The sequence below is a fragment of the Heterocephalus glaber genome, unplaced genomic scaffold (genome assembly GCF_053883595.1).
Source record: "Heterocephalus glaber isolate CG9 unplaced genomic scaffold, H.glaber_assembly_v1.0 deba00001442, whole genome shotgun sequence".
NCBI classification, from domain to species: domain Eukaryota; kingdom Metazoa; phylum Chordata; class Mammalia; order Rodentia; family Bathyergidae; genus Heterocephalus; species Heterocephalus glaber.
The window spans coordinates 8,184,003-8,203,651 of NW_028258296.1; the positions used below are offsets into that span (position 1 = coordinate 8,184,003).

At 35.5% G+C, this 19,649-nt stretch overlaps 1 protein-coding gene across 2 annotated transcripts in view; it reads right to left on the reverse strand.

Moving 5' to 3' along the window:
* Positions 1–5,554: 5,554 nt before the first annotated feature.
* Positions 5,555–19,649, reverse strand: part of Negr1 (neuronal growth regulator 1) — an 813,948-nt gene continuing 799,853 nt past the window's right edge. For both annotated transcript variants that reach the window (XM_004841441.4, XM_087212675.1), the window contains one exon: positions 5,555–9,296. In XM_004841441.4, coding sequence (XP_004841498.2) covers positions 9,172–9,296 — 125 coding nt within the window. In that variant the 3' untranslated portion in view covers positions 5,555–9,171. The remainder of the gene's footprint in view (positions 9,297–19,649) is intronic.

Below are 19,649 nucleotides of genomic sequence, written 5' to 3' on the forward strand. Positions count from 1 at the left end.
AGACATTCAAGAACCTTTCAGTGAATTCCTATATTGCTTGACTTAGCCAATCTGTTCTGTTTACCACTATGACCGATAGACAATGATGCACAAGTTCACTTACGTCACATTTTAGGAAATACTGAGACCCCTTAAAATAAAGTTTTATTTTTATTTATTTTTGAAAAATGTTTTTCAATTTTAGGGGGTAGAGATATAGAGGTTAAATTCTCCAAGTTCTGGAAGTTTTTGGCTTTGGTTTTGGTTTTTGTTTGTCTGTGTGTGTGTTTTTTTGCAAACATCACCAGAAGTTTATATTTGACAATTAAGAAGGTCTGGCTCTTTATTGTCACTGTGCAATTAATTCAAACGGTGACCTATTCAAATTCACATTTTCCTTAGTATCCAGTTTCAGTAATTGCTTGGGAAAATTCATTGTTAACTATCAAAGTCACAGGGAAAGGGAAGATCTCTATGTTGTGTGCTATGATGGAGTATTTTATATTTTCTTGAGAAGAGTAAGATATACTGTAGTCAAATTCTAATTTTAGATGAATAATCAAAATTTTAAGGAAATAAGAAATGACAACATGAAAAACACAGTAACAACCTTTATTTGTATCACTGTGTTTTTGTAAGAGAAGCCATTGTTTTTCTTAGTAGACTCTGGCAACCAGATACACACACACACACACACACACACACACACACTTATTCACAACATTTTCAGGATCACAAATCATTCAACAGCTATCTTTCCAGGTGAAAATGTACACTAACTTTTTTCTTTCTCTCACTGTATCTCCTTTGCTCCCTCCCTCTTTGCAGTCCTGCCTCAATTCTTCCTTCTCTTATATATTCTCTCCTTTCTCCCCCCTTTCTTTCAGTCTGAAGATGAACTTACCTTCTTAGAAAGAGGATTAAAGGAACAGATACTGTACCTTTTTCCCAACTTGCTAATAGTCTCCTAAACATCCAGACTAATTCTACCAGATAATGACTCATCAAAGGTTGCCTAAGTCACACTGTATTGTCTTGTTGAGTAAGTGCATGAGTGAGAAAATGAATGAATGCCATGTGAACATTTCAAGTTACCTAATAAAGGTTCATGTAAATCTCTTTCAGTCTAAACTCGTTTCATTTTAAAAATTTCCCAAAACAGAAGATAAATTATTCTTATACCACACTTGGCTGAGAATGTTCATGAAAATGGAGACCATTATATCAAATCTTGTGTTATTGGTATATTTCTCATACATAAAACTGTAAGACTTTGCTAGTCCATTGCAGAAATTGAACTGATAAGAAAACAAGAATTTCTGAACACATACTAAGTTTGTTAATCTCTAAGTTGGAAAAGCAGATTTCCAGAAAAAGAGACCTTATTTCAAATTAAAAACAAAATAAAACAAAGTCCAGTCTTCATCTTTGTCAACATTCAAAGGTATTAGACAGTAAGATTTTCCAAAACATAAAATAGTTGTCTACCAACAGGAAAGATGTATTACCAGAAACAAATTTTATTCCAAATTTTAAAAAATCTGTTTTCCTCCATTTTAGTATTTAAAGCAGGTGCCATCTTCTGATTAATTAAATCACAAGATGTTCCTTATGCTAAAACCTTAGCAAGCGGAACTTAAACAGAAACTGTTGGGTGCACTGTTTCCATTTCTTCTTCTTTTCTTTGAAATTATCCAGAACACAAGGGGAGCTTGCAAGCTTATTTTCCAGATCACTGATGGCAATGTGATTTTGTGTTCATGTGTGAGTATGCGTTTTGTTTCGAAAAAGACATCAACTGGAAGCAGTTTCAAATCTTTGGTAACAATTTTGTGAGGAGGATGTCAAACAGGAGCTATCGGCCACATTTTGCCAGGTCACTTGTCAGATGAGTAGTGGGAAGGTTTTGAGTTTCTGGGCAAGTATAATTCACATTTGTGAAACTACATAGAAAACTATGTAAAAGTTTTGCGGACCCTACTAGGTGTTTTAGAGCAACGAAGAAATCTTTGTTCTTTATTGTTAGCATATTACAGTCTTCAAGGAAAAATTTGAATGTCCTTTTTCTAGAATATCCCAAATTTTCTCCATGTGGGTAGAGTACTTGTTCAAGCACAATTCAGAACTGCAGGAGGTGTAAGTGTGCTGTGCTTTCGTATTAAGTTAACATTACTGAATGTAAGGTCAAAATTAATGAAGAAAGTAGCAAATTCAAAGTTCTGCTGAGGAACATCCTACTGCTTTTAGCAAGTGACTTGAAATAAAGGAGGAAATCCACCCTCTTTTATATTTAAAAACTTTGAAAGCCTAATGAGTCATACTTACTCTAATAGTTCCTACCCCACCAAAATTTGTGGTAGGCCTGGGCTCATTAACTGGAAGCAGACCATTCAACTCTCGCTATGATTTCTTACAATGTTCTTACCATTTCCATTGTATTCGCTTGATGAAACAGTGGTATCTCACTGTTATTTCATTTTTCTTGTTATTGATGTGTAATCCCTACTATTCCATGAATTAAATGTTTCCATCACACAACAAAGAGTCTCATTAAGTTGTTTAACAAGTGTCTAAAATACATTAATTTTTTAGTAGGGTAGGTTCTTAAATCAAGGTGGCTGTTATGCTTTGTTTTACTTCCCTTTCTATGGGTTTCAGACTAATGAGTGATGGTTTGTGAAATAAAGGAGAAAATAAGTAGACTATAAATAATGTAGAATATAAGGCATAAACAATTTAATTTTTTAGTTATTTAAATGGATCTTATATTATCAAAGATCAAAAGGCTAGTAATTTGTTTAACTCTTTAAAATTTTTATTTTTTGTAATCTCAGGGCAAAATTTTTGCTATAATAAAGAACCAGAGATTATACAGAACATACCATTTCAGGGTACCTGAATCTGCTTTTATGGGGTCTCTGTATCTTTCATTGTATTTGAACTCTTCCAAGTTGTAGATAAGTGATGCTAAGGAAAAGTAGTTTTTGTTTATAACATAGAAATAAATTCTTGTGGTTAAAATTTCAACTGAATTCTCTTCCTCACTCTGGAGAAAGCTGGGTTAGCCTCAATTAGCATATTAAATTTAATATTCTAGATATATATAAATGTGTGTGTTCTTTGGATTTTCCCTTTATTTAATTATAACACTGTACCAGGGCCTTTATTAGTGAATTAATGTGCTCATTTTATAAAAGTATGAAAGTCACATTTTCCAAATTCTTCAAACTAAAAGGTGATGTCGACAGGATTTGCATTATATTTTGACAACAAAATACAAATGCATTTCTTAGGTCATATATAATTTAGTTTCTACAATGAGAATTGGAGATTCTCTTGCTGATTATTCCAGAACAAAAAGATGTATACATAATTAGTATTTTGATATGAATTGGCTCTAACAACATCTTTCAAGGTTAAAACCAGTATTCTATTGGCAACTTCAAACAGAAGGGTTCATGAACATATATTCTGTCACTAGTTCCCTAAGAATTCTGTTGTTCACAGGTGTCTGAGGCAGAGTCCTAACAGATTATCCAAAATTTGGCAGGTCTTTTGCAAAATGCTGCATATAAAGAAGATACATGTTTATGGCAAGATACTTCATTTGGTGTGTTGGGTCTAATATAACTAAAGGCTGTGTCCAAAGCTAATTGCACTATACATTCTACATTCTCAAAACTTCAACGAGATTTAATTTTAAAGCTCATACTCTCTGGAGGCATTGGAAAATAAAGGGAGGGAGATGAACGAAAGATATAGATAGATAGATAGATGATGCAAAACTATTTATTTATAAGTAGCTATATATACATATAGACATTTGTGAGGTAACTCTGATAACAACCTGTTCCTATTTCTAAGCAGAGTAATAAGAATTGGAAGAAATGGAGAGTATTTTCACATTTCACACTTGGCTCCAGTACTCCACTGAGTAGAAGTGTCTCCAGGAAGTGAGTTAAAATTTCTGAATCTCATTTTTATTATTAATATGTGACAATAATAATATTTTCAACTTTAAAGAGTTGTGAAAGTTGAAATGACAATGTCTGCCAAGCGTTTTGCCATGATGGGATGCCAGGTGGAAGAGTTGGAGCACTTCAAGGGTAATGCCAGGTGCCCCATCTTTCTTGGATGTAGAGACCTCTGTCGGATGGAAGGCCAGGGAGAATTTGGTCTGGCCTTAGGAAGACTGGGTGATGCTTGTAGGAACAGAATGAAACTGTCCCTTTATTTTCCTCTCCGGGAAGACTAAGAAGAATTTATTTGATTAGCTTGCTAGGTTTTCCTCTTTCTACTAGAGATATCAATTCCTAAATATTTTCTGCTCCTTTAAAGTTATTCCACAAAACTGTAGGTGAATGTCAAGGGCAGCCCATCGAGTCTCTGGGACTTTGATCAAACTCTCCTATTTGGAATGTGTTTTTCTTGGAAAATCTTCTCTTATATCCCTACCTCTCTTTCTAACAAATAGAAGTAAGTAATTATTTTCTGAATTCCCGCATGTCTTTTCAAAGTGTTTATGTTTTGACCTATTATGTTCTGAGAAAAACTCATCGTGTTGCGTGAGCTAGCTTTCCAGGTCTGGTACTTGATGCTCTCTTTCCATTATGTTCATGACAGAATTTGAAAAAGCAGAAAGAACGAGGCAGTGGGAAATTCAGACATGTTTGTGTGTTTCCACTTCTTGTAGGAGGGAGTTTTGGTGTATGTGGCTTTCCCAGAATAGCAATAACATTCATATGTCAGATAACTCATTAAACCAATCATGCTCTTTTTCATGGTTTCTTGTTTTGTTTGATCTACCACATTGTTCCTGTTTATCTGGTTGGCTATTTTCAATGGAAAGATTTGGAAGAAAAGGGCTTAAATCATTCATTTGGAACGAACTCCCATGTGTATATTGCAGTGCTCTCAAACTAAGAGCTCTCAGCCCATTAAGCGTTTTATTTGGAAAGTAATGCATTTTTAAAGAAATTGCATCTGAACACCATGTGGGAGTCTCACTCTCCTCCTTGCTTTACACCTAGTTCTCTTAAGAAATTATGCTCTACCTGGCTTCTGCAGGCATTGGAGTTTTTAGTTGATCAGCCTCTCAGATCGTCAGGAATCTATCATCAGTCTTTTTTGTTAACTCTGCTGCATTTCAGCAATAAAAATTATAAATATTTGATAATCAGGTATCTCCAGGACAGTTCTTTCTGGCTAGGTGTAATGCAGATTTTCAAACCTTTTGGGAATCAGCAACAGTGGAACTCTTTGAAACTAGAGCTTCAAAAATTTTTTCCCCATCTTGCTTTGCAGCACCAGAAAGATGTGCATGGATACAATGAACAGAGCAGAAAATGGAAGAGGGAATAGCAGGAGTATGTTTAGTTAATTATTTCCTATTTTTCTTATACCAATATATTTTTTAAATGAGTCAAATACATATTTTAATTGATAAACTGACTTTATATTCACCTATTGGAAACAGTACAACATATTTTACATCAGATTATGAAATATGGATGTTTTACTAAAAGACAGGAAGAGCTTTTTCCAGTCTTTAAAGTAAATACATATTCAAAGGATCTTAAGGCATACCATTTATTCATATTCATATCTATTGAAATACTGTACATCCACATACTTCAATAAATAGTTAAAAACCTGACCTCTTTTAAATCATTTCTGGATTTCAAAAAACAATTTTTTATTGAAAAGGTTAAATAGGTAACTTTTGGCTGTGTCACAAAGCTAAGCACAATGGATAAATTAACAATTATTCAATAATTTGCTCAATATAGATGATTGGCTTTGATAATTCAGTTTCTCAGAGTTTTCTGGCTTCACACATAGGGGTCTTTAACTATATATATATTTTGCGTCCTGAATTATCTGGGTAATTTTCTTAGTTCTCCAGTCTACTTTCTAGATATAGCTTAAATGTTATGATGAAGCATTAATTTTTCAGCTAAGGTATAAACCCCCCAAAAGTGGCTTTATGTTTGAAATTCTCTCAAATCTTAGTGTCTCAAAAAACACATGATATTATAACTTGGGCAGTACTTTTCATTATATAATTGCTGCATAATAGGAATTTAATGGCGTAACAGGACTTATGCTTGGGATGAGATCATTGTAAAACATAATTACACCACCTGCATTTAAACTGAGAATGCAAATGAACAAGTTAACTACCCTAATCTTCTGATTCTTCCCTCCCTCTCATCCTTCCTTATTTCTATCTTACCTCCTTCCTTCTTTTCTTCCTTTTTTTTTTCCTCTCTTTTTGCCTCCTTTTCTGTCTTTATGTTTTCTCTCTGCTCTCACAACTGCTTTTTATTTTCCATTTCTCTTTCTTTGAAAAAAATTTAGGGGCAACAAAAAGAATCCCACAAATGGAACTTGTGGAAAAGATAATGCTGAAATGAATAGCTAAAAAAATTGTCATAGATTGAAGGATAAATCAATGTTATAAAACTGCTCTTCTGAAACTGCAACAATCTTGTACAGTCAGGACTGATAAAATGGAGTAATCAGACATTTCATGTGTCCCATAAATGTAAAATCATCTACTTGAACATTATATGCAATACATTCACACAAAAAGCAAATACTGTAGTCTTATTTGAACAATACTGAACTCATAAATACTCATGATTTCACTGTGTCCAGGGGCCTAAAGACTAGGAATGCTGCTGTGATACAGAAAAACATAATACCTCCTCTATTTAAAAATGTCACTCAAGAAAGTCTCTTCTAACATAAAGGCAAATACATATAGCTACTGAGCTATGACTGTACTTCTCACGTCCTATGGGAAAAACACCGGACTCCACAAATTCGGAATCATGACAACACTTTGAACTAATTATTTGGTTCATCCATAGTTTATACCTCAATTTACCTCACATGTACCCTACAAACCATACAAAGAGGAGGTATTTTTAACTCTAGGAAAATGGTCACTGTATAATATGCATTCTTGATCTGTTTCTTTCTCCCAAACGATGGTACAGATGGTTAACACTTTTGTGGTAGCACCACTATTTCTAGTAAGTAGATTATTATGGAGTGTGCCACTTTAAAGCTGCAATACAAAGAAAATATTTTGTAGTTTACTCACCAATTCCACAAAGAATATAGTTTTGAATGACAAATACATAATAAATTTCAATGCCATATTTTTAAGAACCCATTTTAATAAATCAGTCAAAATGTCCTAAATTTATTACAGCTAGCAAATTTAATAGCATTATGTCATATTATTGCCATTTTGTGGGAAGACTGTGTATTTATGTTCCCTCATTTATGATTCATTTTTCTAATTAAAACAGATTTATGGTGTATGTCATCTTTATATTTTATTCGAATAAAAAGATCACAATTTTTAAGCCATTCCTTTTAGGGCAAAGTATAGGCATCTTGAACATGTATAACCTCTGTAAAATGTTTTGTATCTAACTTTGTTAGTAGAATCTTTATTGTTGGTATGGACTTACAAAAGGTGATTGTTTGTAGAAATATAGGTGTGCTAAAATTGGAAACTTCATCCAACCTGTAAAATGGCTTTCAAGGCTGTGGCCTTTCTTTGGGAAAGAGCGAAACCATCAGCCTATTCCTGTAATATAATAGTTAGACTAACAGCATTTTCCTTCAAAAATGTGGTCATCATTTTTAAAGTAGAAAAACTTTTGAATACTCACAATGGTTTAATAATTAATAGATCTTAAGATGGTGTCATCCCTGGTATCTTTGTTTGATCATTTTATATATAATATCACGTGAGAAAATATAGAGCATGGTAATTTTGGGGGCTTCACTTATTTGAGCTATTGAGAAAAGTTTTCATGGAAGAATCAGTTACCTCAGGGATTGAGCTGATGAATACTAATGTGAAATATTTGTTATATTTTGGAATTCCTTGTAGCATGCATCTGGACTATCAACTCAGTGATATTGTTAGACAGAAAATATGCAAAATGCTCCTGTCTGCAGGAGCACTGTGTCTGTCATACTTTTTTTTTTTTCTTTTTTTGGTATCAGGGATTGAACTCGGGGTCTTCCGCTTGTGAAGCAGGTGGCAGAACCACTGAGCTAAATCCCCGGCCCTCTGTCATACTTTCTTATCTATAATGAAACCAAATTAATCGTGAGCACTTACCAAGTCATATGATATTAGGTGATAGGACTTTTTGTCCTTTTTCACAAACCCTCTTAAAATGTTGGCTTGGAACAGTGAAAGAGAAAGACTCTATCTCGCAAGGCAAACCCTTGAGAAAGCTATGCTGTCATTTTCAGTGGGAATTATTTCCCACTATGGATGTAACATATCGTGTTAACTAACAAAAAAACCTCATGTAGTACATTTACTTTCCTATGTTGTGAGATTACTTTTCATCACAAAAACTGAGTTATTCTGGGGCAAAATTCTCAAACCCCACCGGTTAACAAAGGAATAGTCCAGTGTCTCTTTAGAGATAGGGTTGTGTTTAACTCTATCCTTACGGTTTAGTTTTGCTTCCAAATTGTAAGATTTAGCAAAACATTTTGTAGGAGTTGGAGAGAAAGAGAAAAATATTATTTTATGAAGGCACACCCATGCTGAACTGACAGGAAAAAGAAGTGGGGCTGCACAGCCAGTTATATTACAAGGTTCATTCCTGAAACCTGAATATCATGCGAGCAGAAAAATCTAGATATGTGTTATATCTTGAAGAAATGATCTGAAGGCAATATTATTTGCTTTTTATCAAAAAAGAAAGAAATGCATCTTTGTAAATGTGGATTGACTCTTATTGAAACAGGGAACAAAATGCTTGTATTGCAGCCTTAAAGAATCACGTATTCACTGCAATATTCGTTTTTGTAAACTACAGCCTGCAACCTAGCAGACCATGACTGAATGCTTTTGAAAAGTTGTAGATTACAAACATGAAATCACAATTAATATCCTCTAAAAGTAATTTCAGAGCTTTCACGTCTTAAAAAAAAGGACAATGTGTACTGCTTCACAAGGTAATGTAGCTAATCAAAAAAAGAGTAGAATTAAAGTATTTACATAATGAGCAATTCTACAGAAGGCGATCAACCCCATGTAAGCACTGCTGATTATATCCCACGCTGCTTTTAACAAACTGTACCAGATTGGATCCAGCCATCAGCACTTTCAGAGAATCCTTAAAAGCCTTTTATGGGTCTTTAAATTTATTGTAGAATGGCATTCTTCAGGTAGAATATGCTGGTGAAAGGGGACAGTGTCAACACAAGGTACCAGCAGGAGAAAAGAACGTCAGCGCTCCCGGTAATTCCATACTGGGCTGTACTTGGAGCTGGAAAGAAAAGGAAAAGATTCAATCAAAATCTAATTTGTGTCTTTCAGCATCGTAACAATAATCAAAAGGCAGCTAGGTGTACTGTGGAGCTCACAGGCTTAGGGGTCAGGCAGAATTAGGTCCACAACTGATTCTGCTCTATGAGAATGTGTGGCCCATTTGACTAACCTCTCCGAGCTTCAGTTTCTCAAGGGCAAAACAGAAACAAGAATAGTATAATGCACCCCCCCAACCTGTTACAAGAACTGGAGACGGAGCACATCCAACACAGTAGACTGACACATGCTAGGTAGTCAATAAACAGCCCCTAACATTCCTGTTCCTCTATGTGAATGGTAAATATGTACATTTGTGGACAATATTCATTCATGCGTAGACTTGTAAATCTTTCTTGCCAGCCAAATACTGCACTGAACATCAGAACAGCAAAAAAGAGTTTCTCCCATCCAAGCACTGGTGTGTGTGAGGGGCTGGGGGTGGGAACAATTCTGATACAATCCTAAGAATATTAGACTTGCATGTGCCAGCTGGAGTGGCGTAGAAGAATTGTGTGTTTAAATGTGCTTGGGCAAGGGAACAGAGTTTAATGAAAGGAAGGACCATTTGGATAGAGGAAATAACATTCAAAGGCAGGAGGAGAGGAGAGAGTAGGCCAAAATCTAGGATCTAAATCTAGCTCAGTCTTGTCAGACCAAGTTTGAGGCCTGAAGTAGAAGGAATCGAGACTCAGACTCCAGGCAGGAGGATGATTTCCATCGTAATGAATGGTGTTTAGGTTTCTATGCTGAAGCAGATTTTGAGGAATTTGGAACATCTGCATCAGAAAGACCAAAGTTTTACACATGGAGAAGCTCAGCTGGGGTTTGCCTAAAAGCCAGGTTGAGCTTTCCCAACACATCTAAGGGTGCATTAAGTTGGATCTATGGTCGGAGGCCACAGAGTGGATTCTACTTCATTTCACAGGAGCGCTGTTGCTTCCTTGTGCGTGGATTATATTGGGTTTTTTTCTTTGGTACCGGGGGCAGGCGGCAAAACCACTGAGCTAAATCCCTGGCCCTATATTGTATTCTATATGAATGTCTCAGACACGCCCAGACTTGCTCAGGACTAATTCTCATTTGCCACAATAATAATAACAACAGAAATAACAAAAAAAATCCACCCACATTGTTTTAACTGCTTTGGTTAATTAACCCTGATTTTAAGCACAATTTGCGTGTAGAAGTTGTGGAATCTAATAAAGAAATGTGCAGGTTCACCCCTAAACCCATAACTCCAAGGTAGGACCAGTTTTACTTGCATTGTGTTTGAATTACCAGTAGGGCAGGAGGTTTTCAATGGGACTTTCACAAATGGCTATGTTACCTTGTAGCAGGAAGAACTGCTTGTGTTGTTTCTACCTCTAAGAAATTAAAGAGGATGAAAGATGCATTGGCCTCTGCTAGTGGGAAGATCCCCTGACAGGGAATTGTTGATTCCAGGTAAGTAGAGTCCTAGTGCTGAAGCTCCTACTTTTTACTAAACACAGTATAATCAGCTATTTAACACATCTGTATGTATCAGATATGAGTTTTAAAGTGAAAAAGTGATGAGGAAAATAAATCTTTTGCTGAATAGATAGGATTTCAATATCTGTTCTCTAAAGAATCTATAAATACTAGAAACTGGTTGCTGCATTGTTAGCATTGTTAAGATTCCTTCTTTTCTCTCCATGAAAACATAGAAGGATATTTTTAAAATGTAAATGAGTATTTAGTTGGTGTATGACCATGGAAATAGCAACTGTTTCAGAGCAGTGTTTTGTTTTTTTTTTCTAAACAGGGATCTTGAGTGTGATAAAACTAGTATAATAGTAAAGGAAAATAATAGACAAGCACAGAAAGTTTTATAGATAAGAAAAATTTTAAAGCTCAGGTTATAAAGTAAGGCTATTTTGTTACCATGACACATTGAGTAGCATATAAGTGGATGGATGGAGTCTTGATGACCTCAGAACACAGCTATCTTTAAAAATGCATGTTAGAGCTACCTTTCCTGAATCCCTTCTCCTTTTCCTACAAGCTGAGCTCAGGATCCCTTTTGTGTCATTAGTAAATGATATTATTCCTTCATTTTAGCATTAGCATGCTACATTGCAAATATTTGTTTACATATCTATTTCTAATGCCAGGTAATGTCTTATTGCCTTTGTTTTTCTTGACACAGAGTATGGTAGATAGTAGATGCTTAAGAAAGGCCTAAGTGAAAGATTCAATTGAATAAATAAATTATTTGTAATTAAAATGTGTTTTTCTAGCCTATAAAATCTTTCTGGAGCAAGGTACATGGATATAGCCTAGAAAAAATAAACTGGAAACATTAGCCACAGCAATTAGACAAGAGAAAGAAATAAAAGAAATAAAGATAGGAAACGAAGAAGTTAAACTGTCATTATTTGCTGATGATATGAAGCTCTACATAAAATAAGATACTAAATTTTTAATATTTCATTCAACAATTTTTTATAGAACTAGACACCAAATCCTATGTTAAGTCCTGGCAATGCAGTGGTTAATAAGATAGATAGGTCTTTTTGTTATTGAATTCCATACATGCCCTTATATACTCCTTTCTCATTTACCCTTAATGCCATGTTTTTTCCCAATATGTCTATCTCTTCTACTTTGTCTCTTACTGTCTTAAATATAATAAAGGCATTATCAATAACATATTTACAAATTACAATTACTGTACCATTAAAATAGCATACTTTATCACTAATGCCACAAATTGATGCTTGTTTATGAATCTTATTTTTGAATTGGTTGCTGCAATTGTTAACCAGCAATTATTAAAGGCAATGGACTGCAAAATAATTATGAATAGTCAATAAGCCGAAAAACAAAGGGCAAAGTTAGTCAAAGGAATATGAGGTTGGATACTTATGAGCAAGTTGGATATTATTCGTGATTCCTTAACTATATTCTGGATGTCTTTTATGTACACAGGGGCTGACTTAAACAACAGGCAAGAAAAGATAAATAAAATACAATCTTCTCCTTCAAAAAGAGTTCACTCTAGTAGGGGGTACAAATAAACACAAATATAGAACATGGGACATATTTAGCTACAAGGAGAACACACAGGCATATTAGGGCTAGCTGAGAAGCTATGGCAGGGCAAAATTTCAGGCAACAGTCGCTATTTGTTTTTATTTTTTATTTTTATTGTTTCAGGAAACTCAGTGACATAGTATATGTACTTTAGTACATATATCTTAATTTGTAAAATGGCTGTACACTAGTCTTTGCTATTGTTTACCTTCATTCTATGACTTTATTGTCATCGATTGGCATTCATTGAATGTAGTTTGTATGTATGTTTGAACTGAACCATTTAGAGAACAGGGTTAATGGCATTACATTTAAGGATCTCAGCACTATTCGAGTCAATTCGATTTGCTTCGCATCTAAAATCCCAATAGATTATTTGATGTTAAAAAATTAAGCAACTGACAGATATTATGAGAACTGGCTTCAAGACTCAGCAAAAGCATCAACACCTTGAAAATGTTTCTCTGGACTTCCAAAAATGCCTTCCATTTTGGCTTAAAAAATATCAGTTCCCCTGCATTTTCTTGGCTGCTTTGGAAGGATTTTATAAAATCCCTTTTATTGCTAGATAATTGGCTAGTCTCCTCTGGCTTGCAGTCTCCTTGAAGTCAGGGAGTGTGGCCTCTTTCTTTGCTTCTCTCTTCCTCCTTTGCCAACAAGACAAAGCCAGCGCGACACATGGCATTGAGAGAGTGGTGTCATGGGTCACTTAATGCCAAGTTTGGTTCTGGAGGCCTTTTCTCAGGCATAAAGCAGAAGTGTTCAGGCTAGATGGCAAGTCTAAGCCTTTGGGATTTCTCCCAGTTGTCAACAGGAAGATCCGAGCTGGGGGTTTCAACACATATCTTACATGTTGTCTAATTATGATTATCACTCCCAACTACTTACAGCTGCTGTATATTATTTTCAGTCTTGGCAGTTTTCCCTTGTATTGCTCTAGTTTTTATTTTTAGGCAAGAGCAAATGTAACTGTGAAATATTTAGTTTTGGTACAATACCAATTACTCGCCTAGGCAATTTCTTTAAATTATTCAAACTTTAACTAAACTAGCTTTGTGTCATATTGTTAAGATTCCTGTCACAGTCTTAGGTAGGTACTTGAGCTACATTAATTCTGCCTCCCCAAGACAAAACTGGCCTCAACTTACATTTTCCTAAGGAGGTTTATACCTTAAAGGAAATGAATGATTTGTACCCAACTTAGGTTTCATGCAAAAGAGAGTGACTAATATGCACTCAAAATAGAGAACATATTAGTCTAGTGAAAAATTATGTACTATTTAATTAGATCTCATTGATGGTGTGACCCTATTTCAGCATTTGGTGTGGGAGGATTTTGCTCATAAGATAATTTAATCGTCTTTTAAGGAATATCTAACCTTCTACACAATCAGCAGGGGAGGGGATATTGGGACACTCTGATTATACTGTACTTTTTGGAGTCACTTTATTCTACCTAAACAGTGGGTGGAGTTTAAGAGAAAAGAGAAGCAAAGGGGATATGCTTTGTAACTGGATATATAACTTCTGATTGTAGTGTCTGAAAGAATCAGGGAGGACTCATCACTCAGGTGATTAATCTCATTATTCCTCTTTGTTACTTCTTGTGTGACATAGTCCTCATTCTAAGATGCCAAGATACTGTAGCTCAGATATAGCAGAGACAAACCAGTTCTCATGTGCCACCTCACACTGGTGGTACATTGGCTTCTGTGGAGAAAACGCTGTCTGGGTGGATGCTGCATGTTCCTATGTCATAGGCCTCTGGGGTTCTCTTCTTTGTCTCGACTCTGGGGTTGAAGAACCGTGCCCACCTGGCACAGGTCAGTGTGGTGGAGCAGTTTGTTTTTTCACTCAACACATCTTTATTGTGCTGTATGCTGTTTCCTGGGATACAGAGAGATGAACATATTCTGATCTACTTTTTGAGCAGCTCTCAGTCTGGTAGGCTCTAAGTGTGAGCCCCTACCACAGTGTCTCTGGCATTTAAGGCAGAGAAGGTAAGACTTAAATATGTGGCTGCAAATTCCTTCCTGCCTTCTTCTCCTTTTCTTTAGAAGCAATTAGACTAGCAAAAGAACTTTGTGTACTTTTCTGGACTTAGAGGTCTAAGGCTACAGAAAAATCTATATTTAGATACTTATTTTAATGATTTAGATCATTATTTTTAATTTGATAGAAGACTGAATGGCTGGAAACTCCAACATCTTTGATAGGCTGAGCTTTTAAAAGCATAAAACATTAAATAATACTTTCTCACAGAAAGTCCCTCTATTTTGTGTTATAACAAAGAGAATGGGTAGGGAAATCACAGTACTCCTTTCTCTCACTGACCAGTGGAATTTCCCTGGCAGCTTGATGGTAGTGACTACTAAGCTATTTCTCTGCGCGGCCTCTGTCCTTGAATCACATTCTGCTTGCTGAATAACAGTTTTGCCAGAGTTCATGGTCCACCATCTCATCTACTCAGCAACAATTTCATTAGAAATTTTAAACACACATTTGCCTCTGTTATTACCCATGTTCAGAAACGAGTCCCCACATCTGTAAATAGCATTACCTCTAATTTGGGGAAGGGAGAATAAAAACGAATCCACCCAAATAGAGACAAGTTCTGCTGCTTTTTTTCTATCCTTGACAGTCATGAAAGTTTTAAAGCTTGAATTGCTCATCAATATCTTCTCAATATGCTGGATTTTCTTTTGATTACTGTATTTCTATAAAGCAGAAGTAACTAACATGAATATACTACCTCTATTTTGAAGTATGTTGTCAATTCTGGTGATTTTGTATAACTCTAAATGTATCTTTGAACTTGGTATTATTGTCCAGTTATCCATCCTAGGTTGGGGATGCAAATGGACTTTTAAATAAGAGTCCTTACATATTTTGAGGTGTGGGTAGATGTGTGTATGTATGTTTTAAAACACAGTCTTTATTTTGTGAAATATGTATATATACACAAAAAATACAATACAAAGTGACTTTACTACATAGATTTTTGTTTTGGTCTTGAAGGCATCAACTAGCTGAAGAAAAAAGGATTTTTACAGAAATAAAAATAGAAACGCAGCTGTATTCTTAAGGTCACTAATAGTCACTGCCACCAGCTGTATCTTCACTGTGACACTGCTAGTGCGGTAAAAAATGGGAGAAATTAGAAACCGGCAAAGAGTTTTACAAGTTGAAGGGTTTTTCAGACTCTATCTACGTGGTTATGTGGGTGTGAAATTATTTACGTTTTTATACAGGGTGTCTATACTTGGAGCTTTGACAATCACACTGCCTTGTTTATTAAACTGTATCCTTCTTATCTTTTGTGTTAGGAAGGTAACACCACACCAGCTCATTTTCAGTTCTGCTTCGACACTGTTCTTTCAGCATTAAGGATCAAGAGTTTCATAATGTTTGATTACCTCTTGATTTTTGGAATACTCTGTTTACTGTCCATTTCTTTTTCTTTTCGAATGCAATGCAGACCAGTGGTTCTCCCACCCTGAGGTTCTGATTTCCTTAGGTTGGGGCCCTTCATTAGGTTCTTATCAGTCACTCGATGCTTTGCTGTTTGTTGCCGTTACATGTTGCCTATTAAAAATCTTTAAAACATTCAGATGACTCTGTGTCGAATTCGGCACGTCCTGTCAGACTTCCTCCAGCTGCATGCCCAGCCCCAGCGCCTCTGTCCTCCGCCACAGTGTGCATGCGGCTCACACTCAGAGGGGGCTCTCCAGTCTCGCCCTGGCCAGGCCTTTCCTGCTTTGGTACATTTGCGCACACTTTGTTTTCGGCTGCCGGGACTTCCGGCCTCTATGGTCTGCGTGTGTTGAAATAGAGAAGCTACACAGAAAGTTAGAACCTGTCGGAACTCTAAGGGTTCTGATGCAGCCCTTTAGTTTTCCAGGTATATTCGGCTGGTGGGTTTTGAGCGATGCAAACACAAAACCAGAGCTCAAGCTTACCGTTCTCTGTGCTTCCATTCCCATCTAGCAGCCCAGGTGGAATGTGGCTGCTAATCGCGCTGTGGCCTATGCTTTAGTACTCCAGGTACATATCTTTTAATAGAGTCTAAGTTTCTTTAAAGCAAGGGTTGTACTTAATTTATTTTTGTATCACTAATAGCATTTGATCAAGGGGTTGGTATAATCAAATATCCATTATGGAGAACTAAATTATAGATGCAGTCTTTTAATTTCTGCATTTTTAATGAAGCTTTACCATAAAACCCAAGGTAAAAAAAAGGAACACTCAAAGGAAGACAATATCATTAACCAAAAATTCAAGACTAAATAACACTGACTACCATTGTAGAGTAACACTGCTTCCATCTTACTGAAAAGGAACATCTTGTTATCTTGGCTGTTTCTAAAGACATCATGCCATAAATACACAGACTTGTACATGCACCAGAGTTGTTAAGAAATCAATTTTGTCTGTGATTTCTATTTGAATGTGTTACTAACGTACGGAGACTGGATTTCTCACAATCAAACATACTCTGCACCAACATAGCACTTCAGCACTTCAGTTTTCTCAGCTGGACTAAGGAGATACAATTATCTTCTTTTCGGTGTTGTTTCAATAAATAAATGAGACAACCAAGGAAAATACTTAATACAGGCTTGACAAGTGTGCATTATAGATCTCAAAATGTATTCATACCTATACAAAAAGTGCCAATCTAAAATCCTCCCTTGACCCAAGAAGAAATACCTAGTTATTAAAATGAAGTCATGTGAGTAAAAGTTCTATGAATTTGAGACAATGAATCACACCACAGTATGCTCCTTCTAAGGCATAGCTCTAAAGGTGTAGATCAGAAAAGCCCTGCGCTAAACTCATAACCCATGAGTACCTACAGGTGCATACTGAACACCTGTTCCTAGTGTACTAGTCTATGTGCAGGGTTATAGTTTTTGTATCTAATTAATCTAAGTAGATTATAATGCTCTAAGCCTTGTCCTGTAAAACTTTGGGTTTGTAATCCATGTTTCTTCTTCTTAGATTCACCTCCCACTGCTTCCCAATTCTCTAGCTTCTGTCTGACACACTCCTTAGGAAGCCACTTTGTGGTTACCTCAAGAATACCTTGCTTGGCCTCTCTCTGGAGGCCCCATTATGATTCAGACCTCTCTCTTGGGCATTACTTGGCTGTTACCCAGGCTGTGGGTTCCTAAAAGGCAGCGATCACAATTTTTCATTTTTCTTTTCTTTTCTTTTCCTCTTCCCAAGTGGCTAGCACAGTGACTGCATATAATAAGACTTAATGAATAATTGCTCTTTTTTATCTCTACATGAGATAAATTTGCAAAGTACACTGGTTTTGCACACTGTTTGTGTTTAGCCCCACATCTGCTCCTTATTTTACCTGTTGCTATGACAACCAGCTATGTGAAGAGCAAACAATTGTGAAGTGGATTCCACAGAGTTCTTCACTGGGTCCCCAGTAGAAGGCAGCAAGGTTACCAGGCAAGGACTGGTCAACATCTCAACATTTCCAGATGGGCTTGTATTCTTTCTCTATTTGACAGTCCGATTGCCCACTAGTTTTTCTTGAAATTCCTTTCCAGAATAACGGCTTATAAACAAGTTAATCATTTTAGGGGCAGCTGAGTAATGACAATGCTCTTTTATAAAAAATAAAAATGAGTAGATGGTGAATATTGTATCTAATACAACTTCATATTTCTTTATAGTACATGGTGCTTTGTATATGGTATGCAATAAATTAATTTTGGATAAATCAATCAATCAAAAGCAAATAATTATCCAATCTTCTTGCCACCATTTTTTTTGCTTATGATAGTTTTCTCCGATGCATCATTTTTTTTTTTTTTTGGTACCAGGGATCGAACTCTGGACCTTGCACTTGTGAGGCAGGCGCTGGAACCACTGAGCTAAATCCCCGGCCCTGATGCATCATTTTTATGAGGTCTGCATTAATAATTTTGTTAGCTGGCACATATTCTTAATAATGAAAAGCCATCTTAATATCTTAATTAAATCTTTTTTTTTCTCATAGATTTTATCCCAGGAATATCACCCACTGTTTTACAATATCATCATTTTGGCTTTTGCTATACCAGCAACAGTGTCTAATGAAAGTCCTGTCTCCTGTTGTATTTCTTAAATATTTAAAGACACTCTTGGTTCTTATATTTTTTATTAGTACTTCAACTATAAAATGCTCCTTTCCTATACAACCTTGAAATGTTCTTTCTTCAGGGCTCTCTTTCTGCCTATGGTGATCCAACTTGTAAAATGAAAAAAAAAAGGGGGGGGGGAAATACAATCATTATGAAAGGAATTTGGGGAGATGTGCACAAAAATTAGATATTAGGGAATTCTAGTCCAATGGATAAAAGGAAAAAAAGATTAAATTTGCATAGTGAACCTACCACTGATCACATTCTGCAACCTGACACTGATTTTTAAGGATATTTAGTACCTTTCTTCCAAAAGCTAGAGATGATAAGTTGTACAACATTTCTTTAGACACTAGTCATTGTATTGACTAGAGAAAGATAATATAGTATTTAAAAAATTTTTTTTGCTTCAAAACACTTCACATTTGACTCATTTTTATGCATATTCAAATTTGGGCATGAACTTTACTTTTTGAAAATGATTTTGACTATAACACAAATAGCACTTCCTGCATTAATAAATATTCCAGGGTATCAGCATTAAATTATGTATTCACTATTCCTTTTTGCTGCAGAACACTAGCAAAAGCTTTGTCTTTTTGTATAGCAAAGTCTTTGTCTTATTTATTTATTTATTTATTTATTTCTGGTACCAGGGATTGAAATCAGGTCCCTGTGCTCGCAAGGCAGGTGCCGGAACCACTGAGCTAAATCCCCAGCCCAGTCTTTGTCTTATTGAGTGATGCTTCTACTTTAGTAGTATTTTCCATTATCCTTAACCTAAACATATACATTTAAACCTAGAAGTGGAAAAATTGATCTCTTAGACTTAAGTCAGAAAATTGTAATTTAGGATTAACTGATTTTTATAGAAGCAATCTTATTATTTATTCAACAAACGCTTTTTAAACACCTACCATGTGTTAGACATTGTACTTGGTACTAGGCACACAAAAATGAATAAGATTAGTCCTTGAGTTTTACTTTATAGTCATTGAAATAAAGAAGAAAAGAAATGATTTTCATTAAATCATGTATTATTGGAATTCCAGGGTTAAAAGAAACTTTGAAAGAATCCATTCTCCTTTGTCAAAATAGTGCTAAATCGGAAATAT